Below are 16,303 nucleotides of genomic sequence, written 5' to 3'. Positions count from 1 at the left end.
TTGTCTTAATCTCTCTCCTCCTCCTCCTCCTATTTGTTTATTCTTCTTCTCTATGCAAGCAACATCTCCTTCCACATTGACTACGGCACCGCCACAAACTCCACCAACGCCTTCAACACCACCTAGCTGTCCAATTGCTTCTTCATCGGCAGCTCCTCCTCCGTTGCCACTCCACTCACTGATTTTTTGTCCTTGGCCACGTCCTCACTATCTGGCAAGGATGGCCCTTGTGCAGGCCGTGAGGGTCGAGCCCTCGCTAGATCTGGCAAGAGTGACCCTCGCTTATGGCCGGCGAGGCCGCAATGCCCTGCCGACCCTCACCCCATAGCCGAGTACCAACCACTGGTCAAGGGAAAGAAAGGAAAAAAAGAAAAAAAAAAGAAATTAACGAAAAGAATGGTGAAGAAGACAGAGACTCACTAGTGAGGTTACCTGAACACGTGACGAGCGCTAAATGGAATGTTCTACCACCTAAGTAACATGATCAACCTATTTAATATTTTCTCCATACATGGTAGTAGGATGTGAAATAGGTCAACCTTAAAGACGGTCAAAGGCCGACAGATGTTTTGCAACTGGCGACTTTCTTCTCCAACTCTAGCTTTCTCCTAAACTAGGCGAGGCAGCAATTTTATTTCAAAGAGAGGAATAATATTGTCTAACGAACATAATTCGGCATTCAGTGCATTGACTTTGAAGGACCTTTCTCACTATACCGAATCATAATTTGGCATTGTGTGAGATTTCGCACAAGTTGAATGTTCCAATTTGCGATGTGAAAAATGTTATCATATGGGAAATCAATCGTCGGCTCAATATTCCCTGGTCAACCATGTTATGGTCAATACATCATTTGGTGAATATGCGTGCACTCATTAACGATGATGCATGGTTGAACGGAGACTTTATTACTAATTTCTAATAATACGCTGCTTTGATTATTAAAATTGGGGGAATTTTAGATTCCATTCCCATTGCGATGAAAGAAAATTTCAACGAAAGAAAATTTCGTAAATCTGTTGGATAAGTTTCATGGTTCAGGTTATTATTGATAACAAATGTAAATTTTCAAGGACTTGCGGGGTGCAGCTAACATGCTCATTGAGTTGACCGATCTAAAATGCCTCATAGAACAACTGCTTGAATCTTTTATTCTTGCACGACTCCATTTCATTTATTTGAATCTACTACAGAAATTTCATATGCTCATCGTATCGTCAACGATGGGCGTAGGTTTCGGCATGCAGTGCATTTACAGAGTTTGTTATAATTCTTCACGGGGCATTTGAAGTAATCGCAGAATTTCGCGCAATCTTGATCGCCGGCACAAGGGTGTCCTGCCACGTCATCAACTGCAGCACGTTCACCGCTTGCGAAACAAAAACAGATCTGCTTAAGACAGAAACCATTTTCCGTAGGGCATTGAAAGATGTAGTCTTCTGTCGATCTGCACTTGGCTTGAGAGCTTGGCACCACTGTCAAAAGTCAATGCATGGTGAGTGAATATGTGATGGCTATGGCCTGATGAGAGAGAGAGAGAGAGAGAGAGAGAGAGAGAGAGAGAGAGAGAGAGAGAGAGAGAGAGAGAAACATCGCAACTACACGTACGTCAACTAGCACGAACTCTTCTCCATGTCTCGTACATTGTATGAGAGCTGAGAGCAAGTTACGAGATAAGCAGTGCTTGATTGGTAATATAGTAGCTTCACATTGTATGCAATATCAGATTACAACGCCGAGGTAGGAAACTCCATTAACGCATCCCCCAACGTAGCCAGTCTCGCATTTATGAACCTGACAATTTTAAGTTTATTCGTAGGCGGGGGCCGGGATAGTTTTCCCTTTATTTCAACAAGAGGACTAATTTTCACTATTAAGTCCTTAAATTACTAAACAAGCTCTAACCAACATGAGTGAAAGACTTAACAGAGTATTCTTTTGGCACATGTATGCATATTTTTCGATGTGAATCATATTTCATACATAATAAGAAGAATCACCATGATCATACGGGTTTATAAATATCTCTTTAAGTGGGAACAAAACTGATCAATGATTATTAAGTCATTAACGTAATGTTCTTGCGCTTAAAAGTATGACAGGAATCAGTATTATGCTGGTTTCGTTTGTCTATGGAAGCTACATTTTCAAAACTCAATAATTGGGTATCAAACTTTATCAACTTGTGGGGCATAATGAAATGATATTATCTATTATTGACCTGTTTTTGAATCTGTTGAGAAATTGAATGGGCCAGAAGCTATTCTTTAGGCCAAAATGGTTTAATGTAACCTAAAAATTCTTGATCGGCATGCATGTTAATGTTATAGATCATAAACGAACGTAGATAAAGCTCTTCAATATAAATAGTACGGGAGAGCCTACTAACCCACCCGAGACAAACTCATGTCAAGATTAGGTAACATTCTCATCCTTTCCTTCTGAACTAAATTGCCACCTATAAATCATCGTTTTTTTCAAGAATGTCCACAACGTGTCGATTGGAGAAAGTCACATCAAAGGGAAACATCGGATTTATTAAGTAAAAGTTGGAATGTCTTCGAGACTCGAGATTCGTAGCGTACATGCCCAAGAAAGGACACAATATGGAAGTAAGAGACGAGCCACATGAGAAGGAAAAAAGAGAAATGAACTTCATAAAGATGTATTATTGATTCTTGCATTCGGGAGATCAGCTGCTTCGGTGACTAGGTTTGCCGTCGCCGCCGAGCCATCAGCCTCTGGTTTTCCTCGCACCCAAAACAGCTTAAGACAAGTTCAAAGAACAACTGCGTGACTTTTTGAGATACTTGTAAAAATAGGAGAGAGAAGACAATTCAGAGGTGAGAGTAGTAAGCTTTAACCTTGCGCAGCAGTCGACAATGGGCGAGCGGATGAGAGGCAGGAAAGGAGGTGTAGAAAATAGAGACAATTCAACTTCTTTGATAGGGTATTGAGCTTTATCGCAAAGCCTTTCCTATCAAAACTGTAAGCGTTCTGACAAACTATTTTCCTCTGCAGGTCTTGTCAGAAGCTGTGCGATAAAAGCTCAACACCCAATCAACGAAGTTGCCCAAAACAAAGTGGAACCCGAGATTGGCCTTCATTTCTCTTCGCATTTATCTTCAGCCTTTCGCGTTTCTTGATCGGCGCAGGAACTTGTGCACCTGAGAGAGAGAGAGAGAGAGAGAGAGAGGGAGAGAGAGAGAGAGAGAGAGTGAGAGAGGGAGAGAGAGAGAGAGAGAGAGAGAGAGAGAGAGAGAGAGGGGTGAGACTTGGGACAAGGAATAAAACTGACAAGAAGATGCGAGGAAGTTGAGGAGAGATGGTGGTGTATTTATTAGATGGAGTCCACGCGAACCCAACAGATGGGAAGAATATAAAAACAGGAAGACCTGTGTAGACATGGAACAACTCAAGAATCATACAACCATGAGCCAGTAGGGACAAGAAGAGAGAAAACAAGACCCAGCTCCAAAAAATCCATGCCCTACAGGCTACAACCACCGAAACTTCGATCCCACTTCTTTTGTAGTTGTTTCTTTCTTTTCCGACTCTAGAAGGCGCAATATAAGCTCGTGGTTCCATCAATCCAACGCAAACTTCGTGAGGTATATATCTGATTGAAGTTTGCAGAAATTTAAACTACTTGAACAGATTCAACTTATTACATACTGGGTTTACTGAATAATTTGCCGTGGCTTGTTCTTGTCCCTACTGGAGCTATTTAATCAGCTGCATTTCATGGCCACTCTTTCATCTTTATGCGCATCGGAACATAGTCTCATTTGTACGAAAGCCTAGCCTACGAGGTTGTCATCGACGTGTGGTGGGACATGTGGTAGTCGGAAGCGAAACAGGTCATAGGCGAGCTAGCAATTTTATGTTAACAAGAGTAATAATCTTGTCTAACGAACATGAGTTGAAACCTTGGTGAATATTCTATATATATATGCGCGCATGCATGTTTCCATTTTAATAGGACTTCATTTCTAGTCAAAGATCACTCAGTAATTATTTATAGGAACTACATTTTGATAACTCTATAGTTGGTCATCGAACTGTAACAAATTTGTGGAGGCAAATTGGAAAAAAAAACATTTACTATTCACATATCTGTGAAAATTTTCGATAAATTTAATGGGCCACAAGTCATTTTTCTAAGCCTAAATGGATTATTCTCACCCTTCGCATATAGACCTGTCCCAAGTCACTATTGTTGGGGTGTGGGTCATATTCCCTTGACATGTCCCAGTTTCTTATTTTGAATAGGTTTTCTAATTGAATGATTTCATAATTGGAGTAGGCTTCCTAGAAAGAGGTTTCATATTTTGAATCAAATTATTGCCTATATATATGTATTTTCTTTCTTTTGTAATTGAGAGATGTAACATAGAGGTGTAGGGTGCTAATTTAGTGGAATCATCTGCTGGACGGAGCTCTAGTTTAAGGGTGAACTGGAATAAAACCTTACGTTTCAAATTCTTTCTCACTTTTACTCTCTATTTTCTCTGTGATTGTGCAGCAAATTCTAACAACTATACCGTATTAAGCTCTTCAATATAAATGGACTCTTACTTGCACTAGTCTCTCTCATTATCAATCAGTAAATGTGCAAATTTTAATTTTGATAAGATATCAGTTGCATGCATGCACATACCAAAAGACTAATCGTGTGCTTCGTGACATTGTACGTCTAGATAACGATTTTTACCCTCTCATTTTTGTCCCCCCGAAAATGGTCGTTAAAGTTTTTTTTTTTGGTCGATAAAGCATGAAATTTCATTAACACATCAAAAGTTTATTTACATCAAAAACTAAGATATCCAACATATATTTCGAGGGATAAAGCAGCCAATTCGGGGGAAGTTCTTTTTTCCGTTTTGCCTTGACCACCCAATTTGCAAGTTGATTTGCTTCTCTCGGACAGAATGACACACTCACCCAATTTAGTTGGGCCAGCTTTGATCTGCATTCGTCCATCCAGGCCTGTATGTTCCATGGACTTTGCTCCCCTTGAACTAGGCACTAAATGAGCAAAGTACAATCGGTATGTACTTCCACTTTGCTCCCACATGGGATTTCTCTTCCTAGCTTTTCTTCCATAAAACGTAGGCCATGGAGAAGAGCTAGGGCTTCAGCTGCTTCGGCCAATCCAGCATGAATGGAGTGCGCAAACCCATCAATCATCATTCCTCTATAGTCACGAACCACCCCAGCCACCACTGAGTCCAACGATCCTTCCGATTTTGAGCCATCCAGGTTAAGCTTTAGAGATCCCCTCTCTGGCGGCTTCCAGGTAATATCTGAATCATTTCTGTGTTCGGTTCTGTTTGTTTTGCGTGAATTCCATCTCCGAAATCTTGCCAGCTCTGTGAGTGTGATGTCTATAGTTCGGTTTGGTTCTAGCCGTCGCAAGTTGAAAACGAAGGCATTTCGCGATTTCCAAATCGACCATAGTATTCCGACTATCTCCTCGGTTGTCACCAGGTATGTGTTTGATTCCAAAACTTGTGAGACCCATTTATCTAGGCGTGTGATTGGTAGGCTTGAACATTGCAGATTTAGCCTTGGATCCGCCCAAATAGAAGCTGTCCATGGGCAAAGGAGTAGGATATGCTCGACTATTTCTGGTACCTGTCTGCACAAGGGGCATAAGGGGTCAGGTTCGATCTTTCTCTTGTATAGATTTTCTCTAGTTGGTAAGGCATTTTGGCATGCACTCCATAGGAATATCTGAATCTTGGGGGGAGTGTTTAACTTCCATAGAGTATTCCAGAAAGATCTTGGTACTTGGAATGAGGTGGAGGGTAACGCTAATTGTTGTTGTAGGCTTACTGAACGTAGTTTGTCGTAAGCACTTTTAACTGTGTGTTTTCCGGTTTTGTTCCCTATCCAGATCATCCTGTCCTCCTCGGTGTTGCTATTGAGGAGAACAGCTAAGATTTCGCTAACAACATCCTCTTCAAATAAAGACCTCAATTTTTGTTCATTCCATGTTCTATTTTCCTGGTTGATCAGTTCGTCCACTTTATGGGGTTCGCCATGGTTCACTGATCCGGTCGTTAAAGTTGGTAGCTAACTACTTTGTCATGTTCTTGTCTTTCTTCCGAAAACTTTGTTTTGGACCAAGAGTTTCACACACGATGCGACCTCCGTCGTTTGCTGAAATTTGTACATGTGGGTGTGGGTAGAGCCTGGAAATCTCATTCGCAATCTAAGTCCACTTGATTCATGATTGACTGACTTTAGGTATTCTTTATTTCTACATTAACTTGACGTTGCAACCTTCTCTTGTATTACAAGGAAAGGACTCGTACGATGGCTAAAGGTACAACACAGATTTCAGGTTATTTCTTTTACTGTCAGGATACAATCAAATCAAGGGTTGAGCATTGAGCACTCGTCCTGGATTGGATTGGCAGGTTCCGGGTGGTTTCCGCGAGAACCGGTTTAGGAATAATTGATCCGGTTTGCGATTCTCGGTGTAGAATCGAACCGAAGAACTGGGATTGAACTAAAATAACATTCATATTGCTTATGCTTTGCTTGATGCGTCTCTTTTCTCACTCTTGCCGGTCTCCCTCTGTCAATTTCTTCTCTCAGCTCAGTTTTCTCTCTCCCTCACTCTCTCAGATTTTTAGTTGAGCTCTCTACATTCTTCCTTCATTATTTAAATCTAGAATCGACAAGGGTGCTTCGAAACTCAGATCTAGAACCGGCGACGTCTGAGGGACGAGTATTTCCTCCTCAAAGCTTTTGATGACGAAATCGATCGAATCACCATATCTCGATTTGTGATGCCCTCAGAATCGTCGAGCATGTTGAGCAAGCCGTTCGGGATTTGCTTCACCTCTGGCGAGCTAAGATCCGAGTTGGCTGAGTTGAGATTCAACTTAGAGCCTTTGCTATGATCTTCTTCAACGAGCGCTTTAAGCACTTGTGCATTTTCTTCGCAACACTATGTAATGTTTGTTGGAGTTGGCGAATACTTCGGGGACCCTTGTTTCTCACACCGGGTACGCCAACGTGAGTTTAGGGAAACTGAAGTGTTGTCCGACGACATGTGACCCATGCGTGCGGAATGCGGGGGTTCGGGGCGCGCGCCCGACACGGTGCCCCATTGCCGTCGTAGGCGGGTTCGGGCGGCGCCCCGTCTCTTGCGGGATGTAGCCCCGATAGGGTGAACCCGGATAAATTCGTGCATCGTCTATTTTCTCTACATTTTCGCGTGATCGTTACGTTTCGGTTCTCGATCGTCCCTTCAATTGGTATCGAGGCGGAGTTGTTCGAGGAATTAGGGTTTATTCGAGATGTCGGGAGGATCACGAATTGAGATAGAAAAATTCGACGGACGCGGTTGATTGTCTGTGGAAGATGAAGATGGAGGATCTTCTCTGTGATCGAGATCTTTGGTCGACAATCGAAACGGAAAGGCCTATTGCTGCGCAACCTGGTGTCGTGATAGGCAAGGAAGCGGTGAAGGAAACGGATTCAACTTCCAAACCGGCAGATCCAAAGGAGATTGAAGACTGGAATCGGATTGATCGGAGAGCAAAGGGTTTGATTCGGCTTTGTCTTGCGGACTCGATTCGACAAACGTGATGGGGAACCTACGGCCCGGGGACCTATGGCGAAACCTGAGTCGCCGTATCAAAGTAAGTCGTTGGTTAATAAGCTGTTTTTGAGGAAAAAGCTGTATAATCTTCGGATGCATGAGGGCGACTCGTTTTCTGCACATCTGTATAACTTTAACACATTGATTAGTCAACTCGTATCAATCGGTGTTAAGTTCCAGGATGATGATAAGGCAATAACACTGCTCTGTTCACTGCCGGATTCATGGGATAACCTGATTGTGGTGATCGGTGGTGGGGATAAGGAATTATCGTATGAAAGTGTGTGTTCTGCTTTGTTATGGGAGGAGACACGAAGAAAGGGATCGGGAAATTCCGGTAAAGAGGCATTGGCGGCTAGGGGAAGGCCAGCAGAGAAGACTCTGAATCCGAGAGGATCCAGATCCAAATCTCGTGGGCGATCGAAGAGTAGGGAGAGGAGGGTACAGTGCTGGAAATGTCAAGAGTGGGGCCATGTGAAGCGGGACTGTAAAAACAAGCCAGTTTTTAAGAAAGAAGCTGAATCATCCTCGGGTAAAAAGGTGGTCGATGCGGGAGATATGTATTTGGCTGCTGCGTGTATGGTGCAGTCAGACAAGGATATATGGTTGATCGATACCGGTGCTTCATACCACATGACGCCTCATAGACACCGGTTTTGTGAATATGAGCAATATAATGGTGGGGATGTCATGCTCGGAGATGATCTTGAGTTCAAATTATCGGGCGTGGCGGGGTGAAGGCGAGGATGAGTAATGGCACGGTGAAGACTATTCCGGACGTGATGCACATACCCTTGATGAGTAGAAATTTGTTATCAGTCGGTACGATGGCCGATTCGGGGGTTATTTTTAGCTGTGATAAGGATTCGTGCAAGATGACTCGAGGTTCTATTGTGATTGCACGAGGAGTCTATTACGGGACATTATACAAGCTGCTCGGGAAACTTGATGGTTGGTAGCGGGTTCGTTTCGAAGAGGCCAAGGAAGATGGACATGATACGTCCATGTTGTGGCATCGAGGTTAGGGCATATCGGTGAAAAGGACTGTCTACCTTAGCTTCAAGTCGGATGGTAGAAGGAATTCCAAAATGCTCTATGGGTTTCGGGTTACGTGAACACTTGTCTCCATGGAAAACGAATCGAGTTAGCTTCCAACACACTTGGTACAAGAGCAACGAGGTTCTTGAGGCGATTCACAGCGATGTCTTTGGACCTACTCCGACTCCATCTATTGGAGGATCCAGGTACTATGTATCATTCATAGATGATTTTTCGAGATATAGTTGGATTTATTTTATTAAAAGTAAATCAGATGTATTCGAGAAATTTCGAGAATTTAAGGTTTTGGTTGAAAACCAATTGGGCGAGAAAATCAAGGTCCTTCGTACGGATAACGGAGGTGAATTCACATTTGGATAAGTTCGAGCAATTTTGTGTGGATAATGGTATTGCAAGGCAGAAGACGACTCCATATACGCCTCAACAGAATGGGGTAGCCGAAAGATTAAATCGGTCACTCATAGAAAAGGCAAGATGCATGCTGAGTTGGGCAAGTTTAGGGCCAGAATTTTGGGCAGAAGCTGTAGCCATAGCCAGTTATTTGAAGAACCGGTCACCGACCTCATCAGTGAAGGATCGTACACCATATGAGCAGTGTTTGGGAAGAAGCCGAATCTGTCGCATGTTCGGGTGTTCGGGTGTGACGCATATGTTCATGTACCCAAGGAGAAACGGGGTAAGCTTGACAACAAGTCTGAGAAGAACATATTTGTCGGATACAAGGAAGGGGTCAAAGGCTATAAGGCATGGAATCCGAATCAAAGACCATTGTATACGGCGGGGATGTTGTCTTTCGTGAATCACAACCCCAGGTTGGCACACGAAAGGTGATGAGCCCAAGAAAGTGGTAGTGCTTGAAGAAAGTCCTAAAGCGAAACCGTGGAGATAGTTCCACAAGGCACGCTAGTAGAGTCGATTCGAATCGGAGCAAGGGGACTCGGTTAATGAAGTCGAGGATGCGGTCGGATGAAGACACTGGATACGAATAGCATGCTAGGCTCTCGGGAGATCGGCAGAAGAAAGGTACCACTTCGATACTCACTTAGTGCTTTAAGTACGTTTCATGCTTTGAGCATTACCGGAGATGATCCTAGTTACGTAAAAGAGGCGAGATCTATGGATGATGCGAATCGGTGGGAGCTCGCAATGATAGATGAGATGCGATCGCTTGATAAAAATGAAACATGGAGCTTGTGTAAATTGCCTAAGGATAGAAAGGCAATTGGGTGTAAATGGGTGTTCAAGCGAAAGCTGAAACGGATGGGACTGTAGAGAAGTACAAGGCTAGGCTTGTAGCCAAGGGGTACTCTCGGATTGAGGGAGTTGACTATGACGAGATTTTCTCTCCCGTGGCGAGTTGACCTCGATACGGTTTGTTCGTACATCTATAGCAGTGCATATGATCTTGAGGTAGAACAGATGGATGTAAAGACGGCATTCCTTCATGGAAACTTGGAGGAGGAGATATATAGAGGCAACCGAAGGCTTTGAAGTAAGAGGAAAGGAGAATTTGGCGTGCAAATTGAAAAAGTCTTTATATGGGCTGAAGCAGTCACCGAGGATGTGGTACCGAGAAGTTTGACATGTACATGCTCCGACTTAATTTTGTGCGTTCAAATTCGACCATTGCGTTTATGTGAAGAGAACGGGCGATCGGTTTGTCATTCTCACGCTATATGTGGATGATATGTTGTTGATCGGGAATAATGTGAAGATGGTGAATTACGTGAAGAGTTTGCTGGCCAAAAAGTTCGAAATGAAAGACTTGGGGCACAAATTTTATTTTGGGCATGCGGATTAGGAGGGACCGTGAGAAACGGAAGGCGTGGCTAGGGCGGGAGAAATACATAAAAGAAATATTGAAGAAATTCAATATGATAGGCTAAAGCTTGTTGGTACCCCTATACCTTTAGGGACCAAGCTATACGGAACAATGTCCAAAAACGGATGAAGAAGCTAAAGAGATGGCCCGAATTCCATACGCGAGTGCGGTGGGTAGCTTGATGTATGCTATGGTGTGCACGCGTCCGGATATAGCCCAAGCAGTGGGAGTCTTGAGTCGATACATGTCTAACCCGGGTAGAGAACACTGGAATGCGATCAAAAGAGTTTTCAAGTATCTTCGTGGAACTTTGAATTTTTCTTTATGTTTTAAAGGTACAGGGAATGGAAACATGTTTGATATCGTAGGCCATGTAGATGCTGATTGGGGTGGAGATATTGATAGTAGACGGTCCACTAGCGGATATGTTTTCACATTGTTTGGTGCTGCATTGAGTTGGATGAGCAGGAGGCAAAGCGTGGTAGCGCTTTCTTCTACTGAGGCTGAGTATATGGCTCTTACTCATGCTGGAAAAGAGGCCGTATGGTTACGGCGATTGTGCTTGGAGCTCGGTTTTGAGCAAGGTGCCATAGAGGTGAGATGTGATAATCAATGGGCTATTTATTTAGCTAAGAATCCAGCATTTCACTCACGCACAAAGCACATTGATATACAATATCATTTCATCCGAGAAAAAGTAGAGAAGAAAGAGGTTCGGCTTGTAAAGGTCGACACGGTAGAAAATAGTTCTGACTTCCTTACTAAAGCCGTCACAGGTGCGAAGTTTGAATGGTGCTCTCTGCGATTGGATTGAAGAAGAATGATATTGGAAAGGCCCTCATTTGCACGAAGTATCCACCAAGTGGGAGAATGTTGGAGTTGGCGAATACTTGGGGACCCTTGTTTCTCACAGGATGCGCCACGTGAGCTTAGGAAGCGAAGTGTTGTCCGACGACATGTGACCCATGCGTGCGGAATGAGGGGTTCGGGCGCGCGCCCGACACGGTGTCTCATTGCCGGTCGGCGGGCGGGGAGTTCGGGCGCGCGAAACCTCAACGGGTTTGGGCTGGCCCGTATAGTGCGAGATTAAGAGATTTTATATAGGTTTAGGTTTTGGGCCCGTTTGGAGCATATATATATTTTGCTCGTTTTTCTTATCATTGTAACGAGTTGAGTGGCTGTAAACCGAAAACATAGTGAAATCTCTTTGCGGCACGTACCACGATAGGGTGAACACAGGTAAATTCGTGCATCGTCTATTTTCTCTGTTTTCTGCGTGATCGTTCTGTTTCGGTTCTCGATACGTCCCTTCAATGTTGTGTATTGTAAAATGGTGTTCCAATGTCTGAAATGCTTCATAAGATTGGCTTCCAGTGCCTCTCACCCATCACCCCTCTCAGGCCAATTATGCATGGCCTGGTTCTTGGGCCGATTTTGGTCCGGTCTAGTTTTAGAACCGTCCGATCCGATTCCCAATTTTAGGCAGAGAACCAATCCACGATGGAACCAATCGTCCCTAATCAGATCACATTATGAAGTTACACTTCTGGTCCCTGTAATTTTGGAGGTTCTACTTTTGGTCTTCATATATTGTTTGGGTACAACTTACACTATTCTCTAACGACAATATAAGTCTTTTGGTCAAAATTTTCGATCAAATTTTGACTGAAATTGCTGAGTTGGCATTGGCTATTGACACGGGTGCCTATGTATAGAAAATTTTAAAATAGAATTACACTTTTGGTCCATTACTTTTAGGGACAACCCATTTTGGTCAATATGCTTTATTTTAGTGACAAAACTAGTCTCTGTATTATTTTTTTTGGAAAACTTAGTAAAGTCCATCACATTTCGATCTGAAATCTTTTGAAAGTATCAAATTCAGACCAACTATTAATAGGCAATTCGTATGTTTGTAAGTATGCCCAAATTGATCGATGGTCCCAATAAGATCAATTCCATTGCATTCAGCAATGGTTTCCTCATTTTCAGTTTAGATACATATAGACGTATCTCCAATTACTTTTAGAGAAACGTAAATAAGTGAGGGGAGAGAGAATAGAGTGAATTTCGAAATATCCGAAATGTGAGAGGCCCATTTATACGCGTGGCGGTCAATGAATGCAGGGAAACTTGGCTGGCGTGGAGAGGTTTGGACTACGTACACATGTAGGGCTCACATGGCAGATGTTGCTGGCTCAGCAATTTCCAGCATATTTTGAACATAAATCCGACGGCAAGACTTGAATTTCGGCCGGACAATAGTATTGGAGAGAGAGACTAGAATTACGGGCTCGGAATTGGGCCGACCTAAGACCAGCCGGCGGCGGTTTGGCGTCCGGGCTTGCCAGGATTTTCGAACTCTATCTTACCCGTCGTCCGAAAGTTCGTTCGGCCGAACGCCCTGGCGGGTATCGTGCGGTTTGCATCAAAGTAAAAGGAAAAAAGGTAAACAAAGCTTGAAACGCAGTCAAAAGAGAGGGGTTAATTTAGCACGTAGGGAGCGGGTATCTGGCAAGAACAGAGAACGGGGCAGGCGGTGGAGCGCATCCTCCTGCAACCGGTGGCGTCTCTCTCCTCCTCCGCACCGTCCACCTCGATTCAGCCCAACTCATACACCCAAACGTCAAAACCTTCTTTTTTGGTTCCTTCAAACAGATTAACCAACCATCCCCATCTCTACATTATTGCTCCCAAAGCCCTCCCCTTTTACCTTCACAACCCACCACCCGTTCGACGAAATTCCCCACTGAACGAGGAGAAAAGGGAAATAACACAAACACCATGAAGCTGTGCTCGCTCTCCCTCTCCCTCTTGCCCCTGGCTCTCTGCCTCGCCCTCCTCGGCCACCGCGGCGTCGCCGCTCACGCCTCCGCCGCTCATGCCGCCGCCACCGCTGCCAATGCCTCCGCCACCGCCACCGCCACCGCCGGCCTCGTGGCTAAGGTCTGCGGGAAGTCGAACCACAGGGACCTGTGCCTATCGAGCCTCCAGTCCGTCCCGGATGTCGGCTCAGCCACCGACGTCGGCATCCTCGCCATCGCCGCGCTCCGCGTCGCGGCCACCAATGCCAGCGACACGGCCGCGCTCATCCAGGGCCTGCTCAATGACACGACCCTCTCGCCCGCCGTCCAGCAGGGGCTCAGCGACTGCGCCGACCACTACGTGGACGCGGTCGAGCAGCTCGACGACTCGGTCGCCGCGCTGACCGTGAAGGCATACAGCGACGTGCGCACGTGGGTGAAGACGGCCATAGCTGATGCCGACACTTGCGAGGCGGGGTTCCAGCAGCTGGCGACTGGGCCGAACATCTTGTCCCATAGGAACCTGATTTTCCGGCAGTTGTGTAACAATGCCCTGGGCATCGTCAAACTCCTGAAGGCTTGAATGGAGGTAGCAATGAGCCTCTCCTTTTATTCTTTAAATTTGTAACGACGTCTCATATATAGAGTCGGCTCTTGTTGTGACTCATGATTGAGATTGCGGAGCTCAGTCTGCATGTGATTCACGTTCTTGAGTTTCATGTAATGGGAAGATCGAAATCCGTCGTGATTTGTGAACAACGGTAGCTTTTCCATCTTATCAACGACATGCGGGATCATTGGGTCTTACCCCATAAGATTAGAGTATGTCGGAGCTTGTGCAAGCGGTGACAATATGCTTAAGAAGAAAAGTTTCCTAAAACACTTTGTTCTATTACTCAGCACTCGGCAGATGTAACATAAATCTCTCCCGATCTCTAGTTGGAAATCGGTTCCTAAAACAAAAACAAAAGAATAATGGCTATTAAAACGAGCTAACCCTTTTGACCAAAAAAAAAAAAAACGAGGTAACCCTAACTCAACTTGGAAAGATCCTCCCTCAAACCCAACAATGTGAGTTATTCCCTCTAAGGCAATTGCTTGTCCAGGAGCAACCTAAGAAAAAATTAGGTATAAAAGTCTTCTTCATCCGCGATGTCGGTCCATTCATCCAAGAAAGAAGTTTGATCTGCCGAAATCCGGTGCCTCGTCCGCGCTAATCACATGGTATCCAGGCCAAGTAACTCGGTTCGTGGTATCGGAACCGGGTCCGGTATTATTGTGTTCTGCATAGTAAAGTGTGCTCAGCGCAAAATCAGTCCCATTCCAATCGTGCCAACCCGCAGGGTGAATCAGACTATCCATGAACGTATGCATGTAAACCGTCCTCGAGTAGTCCTTCCACGGCCGCCCTAGATACGTCTCCACCGAGTAATTGCTCGACGCCAGGTCATCAGCAGCTCTGATGGTACAATTACGGAAGTAGATGCCTGTGTCCGTGCCCTCATTGGTCCTCCCTTGGGCAGTTATGGCATTGTACTGACCTTTTATGGGGCGGCGGGGGTACACGTTGCAGTTCTCAAAGACCACGTTTGCATCTCCGAAGATAAAGTCAACCGTGCCGTAAATGTCGCACTCCCTGTAAAATTGCTTGAAGCTGTGTGTAAAGAGGGTGTCTTGGTACCCCTCAAAGCTGCATCGATAGAACATGGACCGGTCGGCACTGTTTCGGACGGCCACGGCTTGTCCCTTCTCCGGCCCTGCTGTGTTCCGGAAGGTCAAGTCCATTGCAATAAAATGGGGTGCCTCCACGGCTGTCACAAAACAGTGCAAGATTCTGAATAAAATCTCTGTTCCGTTACCATAATAGAAACATTATTGCAAACAAATGGAAAAGGAAGACACGTTATTCATATATTTGAGAGCTTTCTTACTAAATGTTGGACTGCTAAGAATACTCCATCCATCACGGTTGTTGCGATCTCCGGTGATCACAGTTTGATTGATGCCGTCTCCGACCATCATGAGGTTCTTCTTGTTCGAGTTGACATAAACATACTCCTGATAGATGCCTGCAGCTATGTAGATCAAGAAGTAGCCATTGGACCCGTCACCGTTATTAGGAGCTGCCGCGACGGCCTCGTTTATGCTGGTGAAGTTCCCGCTTCCGTCCTTATTCACCACCACCATGTCGCGGATCAACACTCTGTTATGTTGACCCGCAGCGCAAATATTCATCTTGCTTAGAGACCCATGAAAAGCACGAGCTAGGCTTGACATGTTCAGTGAGACCTGGCTGAGTCTAAGGGGTGTTAGTGTGCTCTCGGAGTACCGCATGGCTGCTTCGCCCTTCCTCGAGGACCAACCTTTGTTGAACAGCGCCAAGGAAGCGCTGTGCAACTTGGTGTCCTCTGAAAGGCGAACGGGCAGACCGCCCTTGATCCTCGAGCCGGCCGCGGCCCACTGGAGACTGTCCGAGCAGGTCGCCTGATTGGTCAGAACGGCGCTAAGCATGCTCCGGACATCATCCGCCTCTTGGTCCGGGAGCTCCCCGGCCTTGTCATCGACCGCTTTCGAAGATTTGAGCAGGAACTCCACGTTCAGCGCCGCGACGTGGCGGCAATCCTCGAGGGCTTGGGCCTTGGGAGCCGTCAGGCGTGCCCACACTCTCGAGAGATGCTCGTCAACCAGGGAGAGAAACCTGCATGCTCGGGAGAGGGATTTCCGCACAAAGTAGCGGCCGAAGTGGCGGAAGTCGCCGGCGGCATTAGGGCCATGCAGCGCGGATAAGCAGAAGGCAGGGTCGGGAGTGGAGCTGCACGCGGTTTCCGCCGAGACGAGGCTCACATTCCTTGCATGGATATCGTCATCTTCTAGGGCAAGAGAGTTAGAGCATGCAAAAAGCAAAGGAAGAAGAAGCAGAAGAAGAGCAAGGAAGAAGTGTGGCTTCGACATGTTGGAAGAGAGGGTGATGGAGAACGAGGCAGCCAAGAAAGGTTTTTG

The 16,303-nt window shown here is 45.4% G+C and overlaps 3 protein-coding genes across 3 annotated transcripts; 2 read left to right on the top strand and 1 right to left on the bottom strand.

Moving 5' to 3' along the window:
* Nucleotides 1–10,641: 10,641 nt before the first annotated feature.
* LOC130137375 (secreted RxLR effector protein 161-like) lies at nt 10,642–11,313 on the top strand. Its single transcript, XM_056308342.1, has one exon. The coding sequence runs from the start codon at nt 10,642–10,644 to the stop codon at nt 11,311–11,313; it is 672 nt and encodes a 223-aa protein (XP_056164317.1).
* A 1,970-nt stretch (nt 11,314–13,283) lies between these two features.
* LOC115664558 (pectinesterase inhibitor-like) lies at nt 13,284–13,886 on the top strand. Its single transcript, XM_030586479.2, has one exon. It carries the CDS (start codon nt 13,284–13,286, stop codon nt 13,884–13,886), a length of 603 nt encoding a protein of 200 aa, XP_030442339.2.
* Nucleotides 13,887–14,467: 581 nt separating this feature from the next.
* LOC115664559 (probable pectinesterase/pectinesterase inhibitor 41) lies at nt 14,468–16,255 on the bottom strand. The gene is made up of 2 exons (XM_030586480.2): nt 15,235–16,255; nt 14,468–15,114 (listed from the first exon to the last, which is right to left on the bottom strand). Exons 1-2 carry the CDS (start codon nt 16,253–16,255, stop codon nt 14,468–14,470), a joined length of 1,668 nt encoding a protein of 555 aa, XP_030442340.2.
* Nucleotides 16,256–16,303: the final 48 nt, after the last annotated feature.

This window comes from Syzygium oleosum, unplaced genomic scaffold, assembly GCF_021117445.2.
Source record: "Syzygium oleosum isolate NSW1041296 unplaced genomic scaffold, Sole_v2.1 Sole_v2.01, whole genome shotgun sequence".
Taxonomy (NCBI): Eukaryota; Viridiplantae; Streptophyta; class Magnoliopsida; order Myrtales; family Myrtaceae; genus Syzygium; species Syzygium oleosum.
The sequence above is the reverse complement of the archived record's forward strand: the minus strand, read 5'-3'. Positions and strand labels throughout refer to the sequence as shown.

Coding starts and splice junctions, on each gene's coding strand:
- LOC130137375 (XM_056308342.1), top strand. CDS start 10,642: ATGGCCCGAATTCCATACGCGAGTGCGGTGGGTAGCTTGATGTATGCT.
- LOC115664558 (XM_030586479.2), top strand. CDS start 13,284: ATGAAGCTGTGCTCGCTCTCCCTCTCCCTCTTGCCCCTGGCTCTCTGC.
- LOC115664559 (XM_030586480.2), bottom strand. CDS start 16,255: ATGTCGAAGCCACACTTCTTCCTTGCTCTTCTTCTGCTTCTTCTTCCT. Junction 15,115..15,234: donor TCTTAGCAGTCCAACATTTA/GTAAGAAAGCTC, acceptor GTTTTGTGACAG/CCGTGGAGGCACCCCATTTT.